The sequence below is a fragment of the Haliotis rufescens genome, unplaced genomic scaffold (assembly GCF_023055435.1).
Source record: "Haliotis rufescens isolate VD_foot unplaced genomic scaffold, xgHalRufe1.0.p SCAF_4, whole genome shotgun sequence".
Classification (NCBI taxonomy): Eukaryota; Metazoa; Mollusca; class Gastropoda; order Lepetellida; family Haliotidae; genus Haliotis; species Haliotis rufescens.
The window spans coordinates 5,802,134-5,824,404 of record NW_025964112.1 but is presented as its reverse complement, the minus strand read 5'-3'; the positions used below and the strand labels follow the sequence as shown (position 1 = coordinate 5,824,404).

General features: G+C 38.5%; 1 protein-coding gene across 1 annotated transcript; it reads right to left on the bottom strand.

Annotated features, from left to right (window-relative positions):
* Positions 1 to 980: 980 nt before the first annotated feature.
* LOC125371618 (N-lysine methyltransferase KMT5A-like) lies at positions 981 to 14,970 on the bottom strand. The gene is made up of 5 exons (XM_046511853.2): positions 14,848 to 14,970; positions 5,067 to 5,163; positions 4,168 to 4,300; positions 3,576 to 3,768; positions 981 to 1,127 (listed from the first exon to the last, which is right to left on the bottom strand). Exons 1-5 carry the CDS (start codon positions 14,926 to 14,928, stop codon positions 1,029 to 1,031), a joined length of 603 nt encoding a protein of 200 aa, XP_046367809.2. The 5' UTR covers positions 14,929 to 14,970; the 3' UTR covers positions 981 to 1,028.
* Between the last annotated feature and the right edge of the window lie 7,301 nt (positions 14,971 to 22,271).

Below are 22,271 nucleotides of genomic sequence, written 5' to 3'. Positions count from 1 at the left end.
AGTTAGCCATATGGAAAAGGAAATATATTCAACATCCCTGCTCACATCCCGCCATGAGTGTCAACAATGACGGTGTTAAAGGGGAAAGGAAACCCACTACAAACACCAGGACCACAGAAAAAGGATACAGGTAGCTATTGTTGTCAAACAAGGTAACGGTCATGCTTGTTCTGCCCTTGACAGTCACCTGAAGACAAATAGAACCCGGACTGGCCCATGAGCTACCACCTTCTGGCATAGACAAAATTAAATGAATTATATAACATGGTACATAAACTCACAATATGTCACGTTCAAAACCATTGCTTTAAAATTGTTTTGTAAGTCAAATTGTCCATGCACAGTGCATGGCCTGACCAGCCGATTGATAGAAACGGGCCCATTCTACCACCAGTCCAGATGAAGTTAGGGTCAAAGTGGTGTGTGGGGTGGGGCAAAAGGAAGGCTCCAGTGCCCTCAACCACCAGAATTCCGTCCTCTGCCGACAGAGAGGCCCAAACTATGGCAAACGGGTTGCCAAATGGAGTGCTAAGACACATTCTACCCCCGGAACCCACGGTGTAGGAAGTCCAGGAACTCATAACATATTTGGGTATCTAAATATATCTTAGTAGAGTTACTTCATAATTATTTAAAATCGTTAAAATCATCATTACATAATCGTTAAAGTCATTCTTTAAACTGTTTCAGTTTGAAGCTAGTACTTACCAGTGTCTTAAGTGTACAATGTACAGCTAACCAACTACAGTGACAGGTATTATTGATGCCATTTGATTGTGAAATCATGGTAACCGATACGTCACAATGGTCAGCAAAGCTGCGATCTCAGTGTAGCGATGTCTCCGAGTGAATGAGATCAAGCGTTATCTCCTGAAGAAGCGAGTTGTGTGTCGTATTTATAGCATTGCAGTCGGTGCTGAAGAAAATACACCGACACAGGACATTCATACAAGCAGAACAACGACACTAGGAACGAAATATTTCAGTGTTGATACTGATTTAATAAAACAGGAAACAAATATGGAAAATTACAATTCTTTATCCATTTTGCAAACCGGCAAAAAGGTCGTCTGGAGGAGGTCCAACCATGTCCTTTGAAAACAAAGGTTTGTTTGCACTTTCGATGCCTGAAATATTAATATAATCATTATAAAATATCAATTGATGATATTATGTCAAACAAATACTAAAGTACAAAAATATATATGAAGATTAAACGCAAAAATGCAACGAGATATTAATCCATAGTTATACTATATATATTGAGCCTTTCTCCCTTCTGTATATGGTATCGTCGCCTCTTATCGTTACTTGTAGAGTTGTGTCTCCTGTTAAATCGCCAGAACCATATGATTGTTGGTTCGAATCCTGGTTTCCCCGACTTTGTTTCTAGTTTTGTCAGCACTATACCCGTATCCGCGGGTTTTACCGAAGTTGTAAACGTTTAAGGCCTTCATCACTTTGGGCCTCCCTCCAACATTGAGCTGATACGTCCCGACAAAACTCGAATAATGCTCAAAGTGTTAAATCAAACTCACTGACTCTTATTGTCACTTAGCATATTCTACATGCATGAGCTGACTTTAGTTCGGATAAAACACTCCCTCGACGAACATCCAATAGCTATATTGGCGAACATTGGGAGGACAAGGTGACAGTTGTGACCCTTACTGCGATGTTGGTTGTTGTCAAAATTATAACCTAATTTATGTTAATTATCACAAAAACCTTTCTCCCTGACGGTCATGATGTTCACACTACAAGTGGATGCATCAGTTGGTATGCGGTCTACAGTGAGTCCCACAATAACACTATTCCGTTGCTACTTCATTTTGTGACGATAACCAAATAAGCCGAGTAGAGTCCAATGCTTCCTTTGTTGCCTTTGTTATAAGCTGAAGGTGACTGAACCTCACACATCAAACTACACATTGATATTAGGAGGGTTGCTGGGATGTTATTACATTTAGAGTTTTAAGGATATAGTCCATCTGACGTGATAGTAATTATAGACTAACATCCTGATAAAAAGTGTTGTATATCAAACAACATTTCAAGCAATTCCCATTTTACGATAATCCATTTTATTGCTTACGTACGGGACACGAACGAGAGTGGCCACTGACATGAGAACACTGTACAAACATACATAAACTGTCCTGTGTTATTGGTTTCCTTACATATTGTGGTGGGTTGCCAAGGGATGCCGGGGAGGGGGATGAATGGCTGATGCGCAAACATTTAAACAGTAAAAATACAATAGGAGCTTCCCTTTTGCTGAAGGTGGTCAAAGCTAACAATGTGAAACCAAAGGACTTTAACCATGTGTGCCAAATATTTGACTAATTAAACATATGTCTGGCTAAACTCAAATGTAAACACCTGTCGGAAAAGGATCTAAGAGGAAAGCACATGTAGATAAAAAGCAACCATCACATGAAATCATACTGTAACATTCTTTCCCTTTAAGTCTTTGAAGGAAGTTAAAAGTGATATCATTTCACCTTGCGAAGGAGTAAGCATATATTCCGAAACGTTGTGTTCCTCATAATAAAGAAGTTTACATCCAAAAATTCTCTTCCTCTCATCCTCTTCAGTTTAATTTTATAACTGACATGCAGTCTCGGGCGACCTGGAACCGGATACTATTGTATTGAAAATCTTTTTACACCGGATTTGATATTAATAGATTATTAAATATTTTTTATATTTATTTAAATTAGAATGGCCGATGGACATGATCTCCCTGGTTCAATAAAGTTACAACTTTACAACTAAGAACCACAAAATATCCTTTCCAAAGCGGAGCAGATTTCATATTTGAAAAGCATTCATACAATAGATTCCTACTATATTTACCTGGATATATTTGTCAATCGTTTTTTTTCCGAATTTCACAGATGGACGAAAATAGGATTACGACAGTCAACCTAGTGAAAAATATACATCTCACAGATGTCACGCAAATTTCAGAACTATTCAATATTTCAAGCACTGATTCAACTTGGGTTTCTGCAAAACAATTTATGAATCAGATTGTCTTACATCTTCTTGTAAGAAGACAGTAGATAGAAGTACGCACTGGTGTATATTTTAACAGTGATAACTGCCCGGTAAGTTCTGACTACCCTAACGGTTTTGGTTATATATATTTGTATGAATAACTAAATAACAAAATATGCGTACAAATAGGCGAAATCATATTGAATGTTATCAAATTGGCTCATTGCAGGTACACCACGGGTATAGGTTGATGAAGGTAAACTTGGACAGCATGAGTCAGGCTTTTTAACTTTAACGCTCTTATCGCTCAGGGAGTCACCAAAGGTAGTAGTACGGTTTTCAAAAGTGGTAGTGAGTTATGTCTACTTTATGAGAAACACGACAAAGAAATAGCACATTAATGATTATTAAACATGATAGTAAATGGTTGCGTTTTTTACAAATACAAATTTTATTCACACGCGGCAATGTTTTTTAAACGTTAAATGTTTTAAAGGATGGTTTTCATTTCAAAATGATTTTCCCTCAATGGTGAAAGTATTAATTGGCCCACAAAAATAGCCACAAATTACCTGTCGCCATGGAAAATCACTATTATAATTATAGTTGAAACGAATTTCTTGACCAGTTTTGATGAATCTGTGAGCGAAATAAGCAACGTGAGGTCGCCCGTCCACAAAAATTAACCTCGCCATCGCGTTTGGGAAACGCCACTCATCATTAAAGAGACGACCATATGATCCATCATCTTGGGAAGCATCGATCCTTTTAACATGAAAATGCATAAAATATTACAGCTTGAAAAATGATACTAGGAAGCACTGATCCTTCCAATATGAAAACACACAAACAGTAATAGCGTAGTGAATGAATTGTGGCAGCATCAATTTTGAATTTGAAAATATACAAAATATCTTAAGCCGGACAATACACTTACACACTTTTGCATCGGATATTTTGATAACAGACAAATTCAAACACATGATCTGAGACTATCTGGACCAAATGTACAACCCTTATTAGACTTACTTTTCAAAATATCATCTAGAGCTCATACATTATACTGGTTCAATAGCCTTGCTTTGATACAATCCATCTAGAGGCATTTTAAAATGGGATCTGTATGACCAGTTTCCAGTGGGGAAAGACAGCTCCTATACTTACCAAAAAGTGCGATCGTCGAAATGCATTTCGAATGAGTACTCGTCTATTATTGGCTTCTCTACACAATATTTTCCATGGTAGTAGGTAATATAATCGCCTGGACCAAAATCCTTGTCAGCAACTATCCCCCTTCCTGAGAACAAACAATCAATTGTGTAGTGTAACATTAAATGTTACTTCCTCAGTTGATATACGATGGAGGCTTGTTTATCAGATACTGATCACATAACATAATTATCTTCGCCTGCCTTCTGTCATTACGTTTTCAAATCCGTGGACACAGGACAATGAGTCTTTAAGAGACATGATTGCATAGTGTTGTAAATAGTACTTGGACAGAGTTAATAGTGTAAATAGTCCATTAAGATACACAGCGCTACCAGTTCAGCAGGGCAAAATCGTATTCCCCTCCTAAAACCACTCAATGCAAAGAATTGTGGTTGCTCTTTGAAGACAGTAGGAAGATGCATACTTTGATAGTTATATATGTTCCAAAATAGTCTAAGTACTCCAATAATTAATATTTCTAGCAAGTCTTATACCATAATGGTACTGGAAAATACATGGTAGCATTTTGGTGGAACAAGTATATTTACAATTATGGCTTGACCTCAGGTCAAGGTATGGTGGTCAAGCTATAAAATTGCACTGGTTACGACAATATGTAATTACTGTAGTTACAACATAGGTACAATGACAGTGTAGTTTATCACCGTATTGCTAGGTGAATTAAACAGTACCCTGTAGTTGTGACGTTCCGTTGTAAAATTGTGAACCCTTTAATGAATAACGTATTCATTTATTCAGTAGGCACAACTTAAGTATAGTTTCAGTAGTCACAGCAAAGGCATAATGACAGGTTTTTACGGCAAACGCTGGGAAGCGTACAAATACACTACCAATCGGCTGTCCAAGGTGTGTAATGCGAAGGTATGAAGGCGACATGTCGGATCGTCGGATAGCTGCCCTTGCTTCCTCGATCTGCTGTCTTGTATGCTGGGAGGAAGAAAGACAAGGATAATACTTGTAATACTTCAGGTCAAGCTAAGTTCAGATTCAAGTAATCAGGTTTACAGGACGAAACATGAGCACAAAACACAGTAGTTGTAGGATTATATGAATTAGGGTAAGATAGATATAATGACAATCAGAAGATTCTGCAATGTTCCCCTTGAAGGATGCTCATGGGCTCTGGTATGGATATTTATGAACGGAGCGATTTTTAGCATCTTTATATAGTCCCAAAGCGAGCTATGCGAAGGTATAAAGGCGACATGTCTGATCGTGAATCAGCTGTCTGGTATGCTGGGAGGAGAAACAGATAACGATAAAATGTGTATTACTTCAGTTCAGATTCAAGTTATCAGTTTCGATGTGGATATAGTTTTACAGAAAAAAATATCTGTACATAACACGGTAGTTGTAGGATCTTTGAAATGAAATAGGGTAATGTTGAATCTGAAATATAAGATAGTTAGGCGATAAATCGCAAAAAAACAACAATGAAAAACGAAGCGTGGTTTATTTCACGAAAAAATATTGTTCTATCATTTCCGGAGATTCGAAAACGCTCGCAACTAGATGACGTCTACATTGGACGACGTTACTTTTTAGAGGGAAGTGTCTAGTGAGTTGTTCCCCATAGATGTAGCTGGGCCACGCAGATATACACTACTGCCTAGAAGTTCATTCCCCTTACACGCATGGGCAACGCGTTACGCAACCAGTGTGCATCGGGTTGGTCACGCGTGTGATACCCGTGTGCAACGCGTTGCACACGGGTGTGCACCCCGTCCGCCACTCGTGTGCAACGCGTGACACACTCATTAGAGGGGGAACAAACTTTTGACCAAAGGAGGACCCGTCTTAAGCTGACCCTGGAGGTGGTAACAAGGAGAGAAAATTTTGTTATCCTGACGAAAAATGATAATACACATGTATTTGCTAATGTCTCCTTTCTTTATGTGATTTTGTGGGAATAACATGAATACTGTTGTGTTTAAATAGATCTGTCTTGTTTTATACGACCATTGCTTCTAAATCCGATGGTGTTAAGAGAATACATGGTCCTGGAACATGTTATTGCAATTGAAATGCTTTTATTGTGATTTGACATTAACCGTCTGTAGTACGACTTTCAGTGATAATATGTATGAGGTTTGGCGGCGCATTGTTTTTATTGGACCCTAATTACTTTATGATGACTTGGACTCTTTATCTCAGCTCCATAGCAGTGAGGCTGGGAAAGAGCAGCATGTAATTAATGAGGGTGGGTTATATCATTGAGGATACACTTGAGGGAGAGAATACTAATTACCGTACTACAGGAAGAGACCTGTAGACGTAAGCGCTGGGTTGTGTTTTAGCTGGCCGTTCGATAATGGCCGCCAGGAGAAGTGAGCTTTGACTGCGTCATCTAAAATAAATAGTAAGAAACAGCAGTGTTATTTTCACGGGTCTGTTGAATAAACTCCCAGCGCTACGGTCAATGTATCTTCTACTTGATCCTTGATACATCATTTTGGCATTCACAATATATAGTAATTCAACGTACAAAGGAGCACTGATCTAAAGCAATTCCGCGGGAGTAGTTGTTACCTGTGCATTACTGTATTTTCCCAGTGAGTACCCGGATGATATAGCAGAAATCTAGACTTGTTCGCGACCTGTGCTCGCCATTCGTAAGCGCATTTTTATTGAAAGTAGAAGGACGTATGGTCACATTGATCAACAAAAATGAAATACAGTTTTGGAAATGTAGGTATATTGTGGGGAGCATCGGTAATGGTGATGCAGTTTTGGTAAGTCACTTGCTTGGTAATTGTGCGATCTTTGTGTACACTATTTTGACTTGCAACACAAAGTAAATATTTCATCTGAACATTGCTTATTTTACCGTGTGTATATGTTTACATTCAAAATGTAAACATATTTCACTAAGGAAATTTATTAAACGCCTAAATATTCAGTTTATTTTACAAATTAACTGAAAAATATGTCCATCTTTATTAATATGATAACGAATTCCAAATATTTGTTTATGTTTAATATCATCACCAAGTACAGTTCTGTATTGTTGGGCTTCTTTTCTTAGCATAATTAATATATTGTGATGTGTTTAAGCTCTTTTGATCGTCTTTATCATTTTTAGCCTGTCGGTTAAATAAATGAATGGATTATTCAGTCAATTTGTAAAATGACTGAAATATTTAGATATTTAATAAATTGCCTGAGTGAATCATATTTTACACATTGACTGTAACATATACACGCTTACAAAAGAAAATACTTGTGAAAACAACGTCTATCGCGCATCGAAAAACTTCCCAAACAAACGGAAAGGAACAAGAATGATTCTGTTCAAAGCTGCAGCGAATGAATGAAAACAAAATGCAAATATAATTATTACAACCTACCAAAGTTATAATGTATCCGGGAATATCAACATAAAGGAACAATATCCATTGCGTCTGCAGCTGTACAAAAATACTTATTCGATGTCAAATGTCTATGTGAGAATCAAATACTTTAATAATAATTATTTGGAAACAATATTTGGAATATAGCCTGCAACCTCGGGGTATCGCGGTACTTGTAATGTACGCTATAAGGAACAAAATGCACTCACCAACCTTTATGATTATTCGTGTTCTCTGTATCAGATATCATTCATTTTATCAAACAATGCATATTTTACTGATAAAAGTTAATTATTTACATTAGTAGCTCCGAGTAAAAGCCGGGCCTCGCGCTCTGTTTGACAAGGAAGAGAACTCCATCGTATCGCGGTACAGAGAAAAGTTGTGTATGGAGGTCCGAATTGGACAAAAAGAGGACATAATTCTACCAACCACTTGGTATGATCATGCCAGACATCAGTGATTTGTCCAGACAAGTGCAAAGACGGCACAAGTACAATTCTAAATGTGTTATCAGCAATAGGTATTCAATGCATTTTTCCCGAAAAGTAAGAGAAAAATATTTTTATAAGTCAACAACAAAATATCAGAAATGATATTTTAAGATTGTTTAAAAAAACTTGGATGACAATGACTTGTCACAAAATGGAAAAATGTTAAATGTCAACAATAAATATATAAAAAGCACTCCTAGAATGCCCAAAGTATGTATTTATCTTTTGGTTACTAGTGAAGAACGTATTTCTAAGTTTGGCATTATGGCCCTTATGATCTCCCAATAAATTCTGGGCACAGAGCGGGAAAAAATGTGCGGACTACGTAACTTCCGTTACCTCATTAGTCGCCATGAATATGCAGATGATCTAGTTCAGGTCGATAGAGAAAGTTTACTTGGGGAACTGCTGGTTATATCGTTGGCCATTGATAGATGGGGGTAAAGCAATATTACAACAGATGCCAGAAATATGTATCAACGGATTAATAACTCCTTACTTACAGCAGACGGAACATTCCGAGGAAATTGAAATTGTTTACGAAGTGAGCACTTCCTGGTTACCGTTTTGCATTAATAGACAGCCGCTTACAGGCGTGTCCCGCGGTAACTACCAGAAATCACAAATGCCGCGATACGATGAATGCCGCGGTACCATGGGGTCCGAATATATATGAAATATATTAAAATATTTAAATATATCGTTTTAAACGTTATTTAAATGTATCGAATATTATAACCCGTGTTTGTTTCTTAGCTGATCACTTAGTTTGTTTCAATTGTTTCCCATAGCTGCCAAGTTAGCTGAGAAAGCCCACGTGACAACTATTTTTATAATGTCCTCGGTTCTTAAAAACATACATTGAGTTAGATAACAATGAACAACCAGTCAGTGTAGTATCGGTTACCCTTTGAACAAAGTACGTTGTTTTTACATCTGTACTTCACGCCATGATATGAGTGTATTGCCTAGGTTTAGTAAACCTACCTTCACATGTAAACACTTACTTTTGACATATCCACTGTGCAAGATAACAGTAATTAATCAATCAACGTATTTCCTGTTGATCCTTTGATGTCTGGGAATGATCAGTTGATTTACAAAAAAAAGTAAAGCAACTGACCATACATCTCTTGCTGGGCTGCCACGTGCGTATCACATAACTCACATTCTACCTCACTTCAAACCTGGATTTAGATTGAATAATTACCCCAGGTACAAGAAAGACCAAATTTGAACCTTTATAATCTGAGTGGTGCTACAACTAAGTATACATGTTATAAATTCATTAACTGAGCAGCAAGTGAATTACGACAAATACACAAGTGTAGGGTTATACCAGAAAATGTGGATGACAACAAGGGAGTAGTAATTGTATCATCCACGCAATCCGAAATCCGCAAATGCTTTCACTCAGGGATACTTTTTTATTATTAAACTGTAACCATCAGGGGTATTTCCAAATAACGACATCCGATGAGCTTTCGCCGTTATTTGTCTGTTTGTTTAGGCTGAAGAAATTAATTACCATGCGCCCTTTGTTGAAATCTTCATAGATCACGGGTAACCAATCAGTTTTCAAAAATGCGTAAGCTTATTTAGCTGTCCTTGCAGACTGGTAGCCCAGTCTCTTGTCACGCTCGGTTGCGTTAACGAGCAAATTGACTCACGGCAGCTAGAAAGCCCAAGCGGAAATCCAAAGGTCGTATTACCTGAAGAATCAACCTTCATTTGCGAAATATCTACTGCTCTCAAAATTAAAGTCAGAACTTTCTAACCAAGGATTACCAGTTGAAACAGGTCGATGGCTGAACATTCCCAGGGAAGACAGCCAGTGTCCACTCTGTGAATCTATCGCTATGGGAGATGAATTGCATTAGTTATTCCAATGTGAAGCTTTTCACCAACGGCGATATGAACTCTTAAATAAGCAATATCTTAAGTTTCCAAACATTTAAGAAAATTATGACCATTAACAGTGTAAGAAATCTAAAAGGCCTATCTAAATTCCTTAACAATGTGTACAATACAACTGGTAAATTGTATTAGTATCCACGTATCCTGTTTTTATTATTTTTGTTAAATTGTACATAATAAAAATTGTAGATAATTGTATGTCATGTTATTCTAAGAATAAATGAGTTTGAGTTTGAGTCCGACACCCGAGAAGAAGCCAGAGATTAGTGCCCCTTTGTGAGTGAGTGAGTGAGTATGGTTTTACGCCGCTTTTAGCAATATTCCAGCAATATCACGGCGGGGGACACCAGAAATGGGCTTCACACATTGTACCCATGTCGGGAATCGAACCGGGGTCTTCGGCGTGACGAGCGAACGCTTTAACCACTAGGCTACCCGACCGTCCCGCCCCTTTGTGAATAGTTTACAATCATGTGTTTTAGGGTTAGCTGTGTTGGCTTAAACGTATTTTTATTTCAAAAGAAATCTGGATCGGTAAACAAGCAAAACTTGCTTATGTAATACCACTCCAGGTAACAACTTAACAACAGCTGGATATATATAAGAGAGTGATGAACATAAACATACAAAATGCACAAATGAAATACACGAAGCCAATACACTGAAGCAAGTGGTGTCTGTGAAATAAGGTAATGCAGTTTTCCTTTACTACATGCATAAAATTAAGCTACTCAAACCTTTTGCTTTTGACAATGATGTCGTGAACTGATTTAAGAAGAGTCATGTTTGTAGAACTGCTTAACTACTGCCACGTAATATCATTTTTAGACCATACCCATGTGTGTAGAAATACACAGTGTTTCTGATATTATCGTATTTTTTGACAGTTATAGAAAAAGTGAATTGCATCTTCAAGGTGATATCCACAAGTGCAGTCTGGTATGTCTGATACATGTCGTCTAAACTTATCAGCGTTTAAGTCACTGCAGCCGAGCCTAAGGCGACAGTGGACAATTTGGCATGATCTATGAAAATATTTGAAGTCAAAATTATTAGTAATTGCATCAGAACGATTAATTAATGATTTGATTTCTTTTAATGAGCGAGCATTAGTTACTTCATCCGATAGAGGGTTCCGCAGGTTGATCATATCCAGAAGAAATTATTATTAAGCATAGGTCTGTGTTCTACATTTGATTGTTTGTATGTTGAATCTATTTCTAAGGTTATATTTGCTGTTATCAGAGAATTGAATATACACTTTTCAAATATTTTGGCTGAGCAACTTGTGAGTGCTACAGGTCTATAATTTGAGCATTCATGTTCATCGCTGACACTGACACCGCATCAGCCCGGCAGTGGACTTGACACAGTTATTTGCGCACCGATTATATAACTCCTACAGACAGGGTGGGGTGGTTGTTTAAAGCGAAACGGACGACCCCGTCTGTTATCTAATAAATGCTGTGCAGCGCCTTTGATCTTGCCTCAAAACATACACCTTATAGTAGTAAACGACGATCAGGATGGCCTGGAAATAAACACAATTCTGTCTGCCCAGTGTATCCACAATTAACTAGAATGCTTCATATCCACAAATATATATATAGAAAATAGATATTTGCCCACAGCAAATATTCAATTGCTTAATTGCATCAGTATGGTTTATCAGAACATGTACAATGCTTTCTTACGCTTGGTGAGGCAGACTGAAATTGAACATTAGGATAACGTCAGCAGGGATAAAAGAGGTCATACCAAAGAACTTTAATTACTAGTGGAAAAGTCAGACATTCCGATCAACCACTACCAGGCCCGGCCGGATCACAAGGTTGACCAGATCAACACCCCAAAGGAACATCTCTACGCCAAACAAGGAGTCCCTTTCGTCATGGTGCACAAGAAGGGGGGACAGGACATCGAGTACGACATCACAAACTACACAGACTTGTACTACTTCTTCCAGAGTAGTGGCGTACCGACCTCAAACCACTTCGTCGCCAATACCGCCGCCCTCCTTGCCAAGAGTCTCTACCAGAATCCCAACCCCCAGGATGAGAAGCTGACTAAGAGACTACTAGAAGGATACCGCCGCTAGACTTCTAGCCACACATGTGGGGGGGTTGCACTTCTTTATTTAATCATTACGCTTTTTTACCCTAATAGTATAAGTGCTTCCCCGTGTGCGAGATAGGCTTAAGTCGGAAAGCGCACGTTAAATCTCCGAGGTACCTATCTACCAGAACTTTATTTGCTGTTCTGGTCATACATAAATATATGTAAGTTACGTACATGGGGAGGCTAGATTATTTACAGCTAACAGCAATATAGTGCAAATATTATGTTCAATAAAAGAAAACGTTGATAGATCTATAACACACTTTTTGTACTATTAAACAAACTGTGGACTTTTAAGACATTTTCGCTTATTGTAATAACATCTAGCTAACAAATCATGTCTATCTCTGAAATCCACAAGCATAGTTGCTGTCAAACCTAAAAAACATATTCAGGGAGGTCAGTTTTGACTTGCCAAGCACCTTAAGGTGAGTTTATTTTTAAACTGTCAAAAGCGATTGTCCCTTCAAAACTAGTATATGGCTGGAAGCTGTTTCTCGGACTGTTATGAGTTATGATGTATTTTATGATATTACTGGGGAATGTTCACATTAGTTAATGTCATTTAATCCAACGTTCTAACTGTCAACTGTCTCAACAGGACCATAGGTTTGGTTATATATCTCCTCCCTGTCTCTATGTCTTAAGTTGTTAATCGGTAACTGCGGTCCAAATGTATCAACTTATTCATCTATTGTTGCAAACTTGACTGATTTAAACATATCTAATTGATCATGAACTACTCAGTCAGTCAAGTACCTGTATCAGAAATGTAAAACCAGCCATGTTTCATGTAGTCCCAATATCACTGAAAAATGCCGATGAAACGTGACTTATAAATTTACTCACAGACAATATATTTTTCGTGAGAGTGAAGCACAATTTTATTAAAGTTTTATTAACAATTTCATAAACTATAATAATATTAATATTAAAATTCATCATCACTTGCCAAGTTTATGAACATGTCCCCATTTGGGAGATGTCACATATAAACAAGGATTCGAACTAAGTTTAATCGTCTTTGACACTGAGGTTTATCCCCACTTTGCCAGCAAACTGCAGAAGATTAACAGTGAGTGAGCATCGTTTCTATGTTTATACAAGAAAAGATGTTATGCCAAAAACGCTCACAGTAGTTAGTGAGTAAACTCACGACCTGTCATGACCTGGTTGAGTGACTTCCTCCAATCAACGTGAAAGGATTACCCACAGAGAAAGAAAGGATTAAAGTCACCCATAAATCTTATCCTAACGTAGTACTCCAACTTCTATATGCCTCCCAAAGAAGGATTAAAATCCTAAATATATCATATCTACGTGGTATAGGTACTCACAACCTCTAATAATAAACTGTTACGTTTGGTATCCCCAGCAATACTCACTATGGTCATTGGGCAAATGTAAAAATCACAAACCCTAACGAGATTCTGTCTACATGGTCACACCCGGTGATTGTGAAGATCTCAAATTCTATCAACAGTCAGACAGCATGGCTGTTCATATTCATTTACAACATCCTCTTATAATTAGTATAAAAGTGTCCCACACAAAACCTTCTTTTATTTATTCTTTCAAAATGCAAAACAGAAAGTGGGGTGTGGGGAAATGGGACATATTCCTACGTGAAATAATGAGACATTAGTAGTGGTGACGGCTATATCATAATTGTACTGTCTAAAGTATACATTTGGCGAACGAAAAACGTTATATTTGCAATCAAATGGAATGACTCGTGTGGGCAAATGAATATGTTCGCAAATCCACAAACAATCATTTTATTAATGGCGAACATTTACCAACCCGCGACAATCGTGTCAACACGGGGGTTCCCCTAGCAATAAACTTGCATCTAAATTCACTACTGTTCTACTGTCGGCTAGCCACAATGGCTAGACGGGACCCTAGTGGAATGGTTCATGCCATAAAAGTCTAACAACCGAACACTAATTAAAACGGGCCGACCTTGTATTTACGGTCTGGTGAACACAGCTCAATGGCCGCTCATTAACTCAAATTTCACATCTCACTGTTTTGTTTTATCTCACTATTCATTTGATAATTTTGTCAACTTCAACTGGAACCCGGTCCCGTGTTACACGCGTGGCACACGCGTGTGCAACGGGTTGCACACGCGATGCACACCCGTTGCACACCCGTGTGCAACGGGTGCTCACCCCGTGTGCAACCCGTTGAGCACCCGTGTCACATGCGTGTTACACGCGTTCTCAACGCGTGTTAGGGGAATGAACTTTTAGGCAGTAGTGTACGCTATGGTCGAAACGATCGCATTCAAAAGTGAGCGAGATACGACAATCGCTATTGGGAGAAAAGGTGCAGATAATGACATGAAAATTGTGAGAATACAAAAAATCCTGTACATAAAATGGACATGTCCGACACAGTGTTTAACTGTACGATAAACAACTCCCACTCGTCGTTTATTCCGTAATGAAAATGACACTCGGGAGATTCTGCCATGTTCCCCTTGGAATATGCTAATTGTCTCTCGCATTAATATCATTGATGAGTACGGTTTCAACCTCTATATAAGTAGTCCCTCAAGACTAAAGACTAAAACCTCAATTAATTCCGAAAATTCTCTCAACAAGGTACTTCTTCTTTAAACAAAGTAAACACTGTTTACTGTGCAGGGGAATTTCACTCATCCACATCTCATGCTCACATCAATGAAATCAATGCAAACATAAAAATACAGATAACAAACATACCTCATCCACCGTCAGTGCCACGCATTCATCCTTATTCCAAATTGTGAAGAAAACCGTCACCAAAATATACAGCCTATACATTTCCAGCTGTGAACGCAAAGATGCTGCAAGCTCAGTAGCGAAATACTAGTAGAATAGAATTTTGACGCATTGCACATGCATTAAATATAATATTCGCCTTTGTTATATTCTTGCGCACAGCCGGAAGTTAAAAGATAAAAGTCATTGTGACCCTTCCGTTACGTAACAGCTCAGTAAATTTCATGATGAATAGATGGTGCACGGTAACACACATATAACAAAACTTGTGCACGAATAGTTCTGCTACATGTTTACGTTCATCAGGGAGAAATAATTACATTTACGTTGTGTTCACTGTGCTGCATTCTGACTAGCTGAAGTTGGTCACGTTGTTTGTTATTGCATTTATTCCCAATAAATATGAAACATTAAGCTTTCTAAACTAGTGTCCAAAAGAAACGATACCACCTGTTTGCAACGACATAAAAGAAAAACTAAACAATGCAGAAGTTTAGGATTGGTGTTATGCTTTTGAGAAATCCTTTCACAACATCTGTACAAAAATTTCATTTCAATAAAATCTGTACAACCAATATGACAAGCCTTTAAAGATGGGTGGGGTCGAAAAATGAACATTTCGTTAGAGCACTGATCACAGAAACAACGGAAAATGTCACACCACACGTCTCAAAGTCAAGTCAGTAGCGGGTATGTCCACCGTGAGCATCAATACATGCCAGAACACGCCTACGGACTGATGACGTCAAACGTCTGATGACGTTGGGAGTGATGCGTCGCCATTCCTCGAGGAGACATCGTTCCAAGTCCTGGACGTTGACTGGAGGCACACGGCGACGTCGGATTTGCCGATCGAGGTGGTCCCATAAGTGCTCGATGGGATTCATGTCCGGTGAACATGCGAGCCATGGCAAAACCTGTATGTTGGCGTTGGCAAGGAAGTTCTGTGTCAATCTTGCTGTGTGTGGCCTTGCATTGTCATGTTGGAAAAGGAGTCCACGAGGCTGTTGCTGATTAAAGGGCACCACAACAGGCCGTAGGATGTCATCAAGATAACGCTGTGCATTCAGGTTTCCACGAATTACGACAAGCATCGTTTTGACGTCACCACATATGCCACCCCAAACCATTAACCCTCCACCTCCAAACGGCCGGACCTGTTGGATACAGTTAGGCGCCAAACGTTCACCAAATCGTCGGTATACAAGCTGCCGTCCATCGTTTCTGAAGATGAGGAATCTGCTCTCATCAGAGAACATTACACGTGCCCAGTCCCGCCGTTGCCAACGTCGAACTCGCCTGGCCCAGATCAGTCTGTTGTTTCGGTGTCGAGGCGTCAGGAGCGGTCCGCGGTAGGGATGACGTGGCCGGATACCATACTGCCGTAGTCTCCTGTAGACGGTCTGTCGACTGATCCTGTGTCCGTGGACGTCGCTGTTACGGTGCGGTTCCTCAGGTGTAATACCCGGATGTAACGATCTTCACGGGGCGTGGTTACTCTTCCACTCCTGGGCCTGTCTGACGTCTGACCTGTCTGACGTAACCGCTGCATCAACCTGGTGAAAGTGATGCGTGCGCAGCCCAACCTTCTGGCGACGTCGACGTGTGACGCTCCTTGTTGGCCCATTCCAACGGCTCTCTCTCTCTCTCGATGGCTGTCAAACGTGGCATATCTTGTGTTCTTTTTGTTGCTGTGATATCAACGTGTCTGATCAGCCGTTTTATACAGTTTTTCTGCACGTGCAGAACATGCTAGAGAGGGAAATGTCACTTTCACGAAATTTACGTTTTTTCCCGGAAGTGATCACGTGTTCCCGGTATTTTTTATCGACTATGCTGTGTTTGGGATGTGCAATACGAATTGGCATGTTTTCATAGTTGACAATTCACTTAGTAAAAAACAATTTTGAAAATAAGTTGGTATCGTTTCTTTTGGACACTAGTTTACATGCACCACTACGGAATGTCGGAGAATCCCATTTACAGTCGAGGGAATGAATACCTTGTTTCTGCTCACCTGCACTATCATGCACAGGACGTTTTTGCGAAATGCATGAATATTCATCATGCAAACCGCCCTTTGAGGCCCTCGCTCGCCTGGGCTCCACAAATTTCATGACTTCGATTTCATTTCTTACTCGAATGTTTCCAAACTGTGTCTTCTCTTTGCCAAGGAACTGATGTTTTAATAAATTAAATGTATGTTTTCAAACGCCGGGAATGTTTATCAATCTCATTCATTTTTATCTGCTTTGATTTGTATATTTGTTTTTGATTATCTATTATTATAATAATAATAATAATGATAATAATAATAATAATAATAATAATTATAATTATAATTATAATTATAATAATAATAATAATTATAATAATAAATGTTTTCGTTGTAAAAATTAATTATAATGACATACTGTGTAATTTTGTCGGTATCAATCGAAAAACCTGTGTTCAAACAATACATGGCCAATCCTAAGCGATTACAGTTATAACATCCTTTTATTATGACGTCACAATGCAGCTGTACACAAATACTGTGACATCACGATGATTGGCAGCTTTACAACATTAATCTACTTTTGAAGCATAGTACGTTTATTTCCATTCTAACATGACCGATCTAAAAATTGAAAGCCTTCGTTTCACGGAAGACAGTGTGTAATCTGGCATGGTACGAGAGGCAAATTGAGCTCGTTTGTGAAAGGGGTACTCGTAGTTGTAGGATGTTATGACATAGGGTAATATTGCAACTAGTTCTAATAACAATCAGAAGATTCTGCAATGTTCCCCTTGAAGGATGCTCATGGTCTGTGGTATGGATTTATGGACAGAAAGACATCATAATGTTTATATTACTGGTCCCAGGGTGCGCTATGCGAAGGAAAAAGGTGACATGTCTGATCGTCGGATAGCCGCCCTTGCTTCCTTAATGTGCTGTCTGGTATGTCATGAGAAGAAAAAGATGAAGATAATATTGGTATTACTTCAGTTCAGATTCAAGTAATCAGTTTCGAAATGGATATAGTTTTACATAAAGAAATATCTGTACAGAACTCGGTAGTTATAGGATGTTTGAAATGAAATAAGGTAATGTTGAATCTGAAATATAAGAAAGCTAGGTGAAAAATCACACTCACATCCTTGAAAAGACTTACAACATGTTGATATCTCAAAGATTCAGTGGACACAGTGTTTTACTGTACGATTAACAACTCCCACTCTTCGTTTGTTTCTTAATATTAAAATGACACTCGGCAGATTCTACCATGTTCCCCTTTGAATATGCTCATTGTCTCTCGTATTAATATTTATGATGAGAACGATTTGTACATCTATATATAAGTTGTCCATCGGGTGTGACAGGGATACAGACTAAAACCTAAATTAAATCCGAAAACTCTCTCAACAAGGTACTTCGTCTTTAAACAAAGTGAACACACTTTACTGTGTTTCACTCATCCACATCTCATGCTTACATCAATGAAGTCAATGTAAACGTTAAAAAAAGGAAACAAACATACCTCAGCCACCGTCAGTGCCATACATTCATCCTTATTCCAAATTGTGAAAGAAGCCGTCACCAAAATACACAGCCTATACATTTCCAGATGTGAACTCAAAGGTGCTGCAAGCTCAATAGCCAAATACTCGTAGAGAAGGTAAAATGCTGCATTGTGTATCTAAGATATTGATGAACAATAGCATAGTATTCGCCTTTGTTAAATTCTTGCACACAGCCGGTAGTTAATCAAGAAAAGTACAAAGTCATTGTGGCAACAGCTTAGTAAACGCACGCACTAATGACACGACATAAATTGTTCTCCTACATGTTTACGTTCATCAGGTAGAAATAATTAAATTTACGTTGTGTTCATTGTACTATATTCTGACAAGCTAAATTTGGTCACGTTGGTTGTTACTGCACTTATTCCCAATAAATGTAAAAAGAATAAGCCTTCTACATTCACCACTACGGAATGTCGGAGAATTCAAATTACAGTCGGGGGAATTCCATGTTTCTGGTCACCTGTACCATCATGCATAGAAAGTTTTATCGAAATGCATTTATTTTCATTGCACAAACCACCCTTCAAGGCCGAAGGCCGAGAAGGAATGAAACAGCAAACGTACAGGCTCGCTCGCCTGGGTTCCACAAATTTCATGACTTCGCGTTCATTTCTAACATGATTGTTTCCATACTGTGTCTTCCCGTTGCCAAAGAACTAATGTTTGAACAGCCGCCTTCTCCCTGACATATTGTTCCAGTTCTTCTCATCTATTGCCTTGATTGACAGGTCCTATGAACTTTGTTTGATGCTACGCTCAGTCGATTGGCTACTGACTTTGTGTCAAGTTGTGTTCAAGAAAAGCATCACCTGATTCATGTCACGACACAGCACGTATTCAAACGCCGGGAATGTTTATCAATCTCTTCATTTCTATCTGCTTTGATTTATGTTATTGTTGTGGATTAATCTTTAATAATAATAATAATGCATGTTTTCGTTACAATTACCGACTGTGTATAATTCTGTCGGTTCATTGAGGTATGAATCGAAAAACCTGTGTTCAAACAATACACGGCCAATCCTAAGTGATTAATCATAATCATAATTTGAAACACAGTATGTTTATTTCCAGTTTTCCATGACTGATTTAAAACTCCTTCTCTCTGCGTAATCCGGTGTCACGAAATATATTCGCCCCCAGAATAAAACCTCCCCCCGGCGAATTTATACCGGTACAGTTCTCGCCCCCCCCCCCCCCCCCCCCCCCCCCCAAACCACCACACACACACACCTACGAAATAAAATATCCCCCCAGAATAACCCCCACCCCCGGTCGTTTTATAAATACTTGCCATGCAGTTCAATAGTTGAGGGCATTGCCTAAAAGTCGGGCCAAGACGGGCCAAAGTGTTATTGGCTAATTACTTCATTATCGGCGATCATACCTACATATTATTAATGCAACATACACACATGACATTAATGAACAATCACCAACCAAAAACGTGCACCATAATTAAGTTATTCGGAGTAAATCACTTGAAAACCAGAAAGTGGAGCTGTGTGTAAGCGTCGCTGATCTGGTAACATGTAAAAGATCAATCGCTAAACGAAATAAGATTTGAAACGTATCAAATACTTCAAGCTATCGTGATACAAATTTCCATCAGTCGGCGTAGCGTTTATATTTATAGGAACGTACTCACAGATGTAACATGAAATGGATTCACACCTATAGATTAGTATTTTATCTACTTATATACCACTTTATAATGTCTCAGATCGCGGATTTAAAGAAAACAAGGTGCTCAAAGTGAAGCCCTTTTCCCCTTTACATTCTCAACATAGTCTCTTATCAGAAGTGTTTGGCTTGTGTTGGGTCCGACTTGGCCCAGGCTGTCAAAATCAACTTAAACATCACAGATGTAACATCAAATGTGTTTACATCTATAGACAAGTATTATGTCTACCTAAATACCACTTTATAGTGTCTAAGATCGCGGTATTAAAAGGAAACAAGGAGCTCAAAGTGAAGCTCCTGTGTGCAATCGGTTTAATTGTACGGTATACATTGTAGACAGACAGACAATAATTTATTAATGTCTCACTTCTGTACATACATAAAACAGCTTTGTTCAAATATACATTGATAGAATGTACAGAACCATTCAATAGAATTATTAGAGATTATTAACAGAATATCCCACTGCTAAGTATATGATAAATTGTTGAATTAACATTAGATAAGGTTGAGAATTACGTGGTTTTTTTCAATACATCTTAGACTGGTGAGTCGTCTGCTCGATGATAACCAGCCTACTTATATTTTTATCCTTTTCCCCATTGTTGGAAAGTGTGTCGTCCGCTACCCAGGCTGGAGCCATCTGGTAACAATTAATCACAAGCTGTCAATATACAATACATTATAATACATCAAGATGGCAGTTTCCATGTAAAGATTAAGTATTTCTAAGCAACTTAAAGATATGCACAATATCTAGATATATGTATCTTCAATTTGCTTAGAAATGCTTAATCTTAACATGAAAACTGTCATCTTGATGTATTATTCTGTTTTGTATATTGACAGCTGGCGACTGAGTATGAGGTTATACTGTATCATTTTTACTGTTTTGATATTTTGCAATATGTTGTGGTCATCAGTTATGCAAATCAGTTTCGGTGTGTCTTTCTAACAAGGTGTTTTTCATTCAGATTCACCGCCAGCCCGATTGTAACAATCACATGTACATGCCGGTTGATGTTGGTGGGTGTTTTTGAATCTATTCTAAATGCTAATCATTTCGGGAAGATGATACACATTTCTCTATATTTTTGGTTACTTTGCTTATATAATTTCCGATAATCATTCTTAGTTTTACTTTTTCTCTTCTGCTGCGGTGATATCATCCGAATCCAGGACCTTTGCATAGTCCAGATTTAAAGATTATACATCTAAACGTACGCAGTTTTAAAGACAAAGTAGATTTAATCAGTGCTGAATTAGATAGTATGATGTTGTATGTTTAAAGCAAGGACTCGTCGGCTCGGAGTCAGTATACTGTGTCTGAGTGGGGTATTCATGTTAAACTGCGGCATGGTTTCTCAGTGAGCTAGCACTATAAATCGGTATCAGTCCGGACTAGTACAAGCAGCCACGCACACGCACACGCACACGCACACGCACACGCACACGCACACGCGTGCATGCACGTCGCTATATATGTGCAATAATCTTGGACGCGAAGTTAAACCCAATTTCATCTCACCTCACCTCACCTCACCTACACTGATACCATTTTCAAATCGTATTTTAGATCTTAAATCAGAGTATAACGGACAGCCTGAGCTGGAGACGCGTGGATATGTTGACAGTTTTGACGTAGTTAGTGTTAAAACCGAATGTTTGCGAGGATTAATAAGATTTCTGAATTTCAGTTACGACAGTAAGCGTACATTTATTTGTAACATTAAGTCATTTCATTCAAATTTGTTTGGTATGATTATGTCTTATAATTATTTTAGGATGGAAGGTACAGTTACCAAATAAAATATGATGAAATATCAATTCATTATGACCATATTTCATAATCTTTTTTTTAAAGTAACCCTCCTTACATTAAAGATAACTATTTAAAGAATATAGTACTTAAAGACATTGCAACAAACCGCATAATCAGAGGGGAGACTTTATACTGAAGGGGGCGCGAAATATATCCGCCCGGGGGAGATTTTATTTCAGAACCGATTCTCCGGGGGAGAATCTGTACCGGTATAAAATTTCCGGGGGGAGAATTTGTACGGGGGAGAGTTTATACCGGGACACCGGCATGGCACGAAGAGCAATTTGAGCTCGTCTGTGAAAGGGGCGGTAGG

Bases quoted from the DNA above. Each gene is read 5' to 3' on its own strand.
- LOC125371618 (XM_046511853.2), bottom strand. From the start codon at position 14,928: ATGTATAGGCTGTATATTTTGGTGACGGTTTTCTTCACAATTTGGAAT. The intron at 4,301-5,066 runs GTAGTGTATTTG...GTTTGTTCTCAG, and splicing joins ACACCTTGGACAGCCGATTG to GAAGGGGGATAGTTGCTGAC. The intron at 1,128-3,575 runs GTAATTTGTGGC...TTAATATTTCAG, and splicing joins GTGATTTTCCATGGCGACAG to GCATCGAAAGTGCAAACAAA.